This window comes from Sinocyclocheilus anshuiensis, unplaced genomic scaffold (assembly GCF_001515605.1).
Source record: "Sinocyclocheilus anshuiensis isolate Anshui unplaced genomic scaffold, SAMN03320099.WGS_v1.1 scaffold1368, whole genome shotgun sequence".
NCBI lineage: Eukaryota > Metazoa > Chordata > Actinopteri > Cypriniformes > Cyprinidae > Sinocyclocheilus > Sinocyclocheilus anshuiensis.
Window position 1 is genome coordinate 19,135 of NW_015544200.1, and position 2,531 is coordinate 21,665.

Below are 2,531 nucleotides of genomic sequence, written 5' to 3' on the forward strand. Positions count from 1 at the left end.
CACGTGCCACAATATCGATACAGGGCCAGCTGTATCGATACTCATATCGTCAAATCTCTGTGACGATACATCGTCGTATCGATATTTTGAACACAGCACTACTGTTCGCGCAGACAGGATATGTCATCAGCGCGTTTACGCACGTTGTGCAGACTGCAGACAGAGCGAGGATGGCAGGCAAACATCAACAACCAGATCTTCCTTCCTGGTATTGTAGTACTTTTAAAGATTTCTCACCGGTGAATTACACATGATGTAGCCCAGTGGTTAATCCAGTCCTCGCGCCAGCGCATTAGAAGTGAGCTATGTGCATGAACTGTGTTCCGATCTATATGATCCCTACACAGTGTTCATTGCTCCCTACTCCCTGAGCGGGGGAAATCCGTTGAAGTTTATCTCTGGTCTGTGAGCGTAAATGCGTTCAGGGGGCGTGGCTTTTGACGGTGATTGCAGGGAGGGTGGGACGTCCGCTTTCAGTGCTATCAGGCTTAAGTTAGCATTTTCCAAGATCTCCTACTGCACCTTTAATGCTCTTGCTGTGTAGTCATACGCAAGAGGAAGTCTGTAGACATTGGGTGATTTGAGGTTTGTGTTTTGCAGAGATTTCAAGAGTAAGAATGTCCTGCTCAAGACGGATTTGACCGCAGTGATTGCAGACTTTGGGTTGGCTGTCCACTTTGAGCCTGGGAAACCGCCTGGAGATACACACGGCCAGGTGAGTGTCTCAAAGATGAAGCCAAGCCTTTGACTACATCTCAGACCAGCTGCTTCTTTATATCCATGCAAAATATCTGGATGCATGCCCTGAAGTTACCTAAAAAAAAAAAAAAAAATCCTTCTGTACCAAGAAACACTACTGTTCAGATTTGGGTTGGTAAAATTAAAGTCTCTTATGCTCACCAAAGCTGCATTTATTTGATCAAAAATGCCGTAAAGTAATATTGTGAAATATTATAACAATTTAAAATAACTTTTACTGTTGTAATATTTTTTTAAATGTAATTTATTCCTGTGATGCAAAGCTGAATTTTCAGCATCATTACTCCAGTCTTCAGTGTCACATGATCCTTCAGAAATCATTCTTATTTGCTGATTTGCTGCTCAAGAAACATTTATTATCATCAATGATGAAAATAGTTGTGCTGCTTCATATTCTAAAACTAGTCTAATCTGTCTTATACTTGGCACTGTACTGTAAATATTGCTGCTCTTATGATAAAGTGCTTGTGACGTTCCTTATTTGTATGTGGCTGTGAATAAAAGCATCTGTTAAATTAATGCTATTTAGCCATTTTAAGTTCAAATAAGTGTAAATTTGAAGCACATTAAGATGGTCCCCAAACTCCGCTGGGATGGTAGTAAAACTGTCTAGTGAATCACTGTTTGTGTTTTCTGTCCCGCCACAGGTGGGAACTCGGCGTTACATGGCTCCAGAGGTGCTGGAGGGGGCCATTAATTTCCAAAGGGACGCCTTCCTAAGGATCGACATGTACGCTCTAGGACTGGTGCTGTGGGAGCTGGTGTCTCGCTGTACCGCCTCCGATGGTGAGTCTGCACAAACATACGGATCTCCCAGTGTGTGTGCACCTGAATTTACATTTCTGGGAGTAACGTGTTATATAATAACATGAGTAAATGAGTTGCTTCTCACATCTACACACCATAAAGGCTTGTTCACACCGGGACAAATATCGCCGACGTTTAACGCCTCGTGACTAAACAAAGGGCGCCAATGTGAGTGTGCACACCGACGAGCAAAACGCGAGGCGTAAAAGCATCATTTTTTTAAAAACGCCTCGGGCTCGTTTTTTTGGTTTGACGTGCCACGTTAAAAATTGGCCGACCAATGAGATTGGCGCTTTTGTTCACGTGCCTGGAGCTGCTGAAGTTACAGTAAAACACGACTTGGTGGCGCTCAAGCACAAAAGGGTCTTGCCGAGCACACATTGATACCTAACGACAAAGAGGAAGTAAGTAGACCAAGAAGATGCATCGAGGCAAGATGAATGTAGAGCTGCTGGTTTTATTGTTGTCTGAACACAAAGGGCTTTATGACAAACGCGACAGCGACTACAAAAATCTCGATAAGAGGGAGTTGTTATGGAGAGGAATTGCAGATCAAATAGGATTCGATGTGTACCGGGGTATTTCTGTTTTTCATTAAGCGCCATCTAATGTCAGGGAGTGAATTTGCACGTTCACTCGGCCTGCGAAAATCTCTTTGGTATGAACACAAAAGATGCGTCGAAAAACATCGGCGATAAGCGCGCACGATAATCGTCCCGGTGTGTACGAGGCTTAATATTTGAAAATTTTAAGTAGTTTTATTTATTTATTGACAACGGAAATCTAAAAGCTCTGCCTATATATTCAGGGATGTGATTTTTTATTTTTTAATTATGGATTTCCATGTATTCTGACCTGAGAAGTATGACCCATGTGAACTATGAAATAGCTCTAAACAAACTGAAAATACAGTGGAACATGCCTACCCCATTTTTTTTTTTTTTTTTTAGAATTTTTTATAAGCC

General features: G+C 42.0%; 1 protein-coding gene across 1 annotated transcript in view; it reads left to right on the forward strand.

The window, feature by feature from the left end:
- The window catches only part of LOC107696796 (activin receptor type-2B-like), a 14,072-nt gene that overhangs the window by 8,941 nt on the left and 2,600 nt on the right, over positions 1-2,531 (forward strand). Inside the window, exons 8-9 of the mRNA XM_016497298.1 lie at positions 601-715; positions 1,407-1,545. Coding sequence (XP_016352784.1) covers positions 601-715; positions 1,407-1,545 — 254 coding nt within the window. The remainder of the gene's footprint in view (positions 1-600; positions 716-1,406; positions 1,546-2,531) is intronic.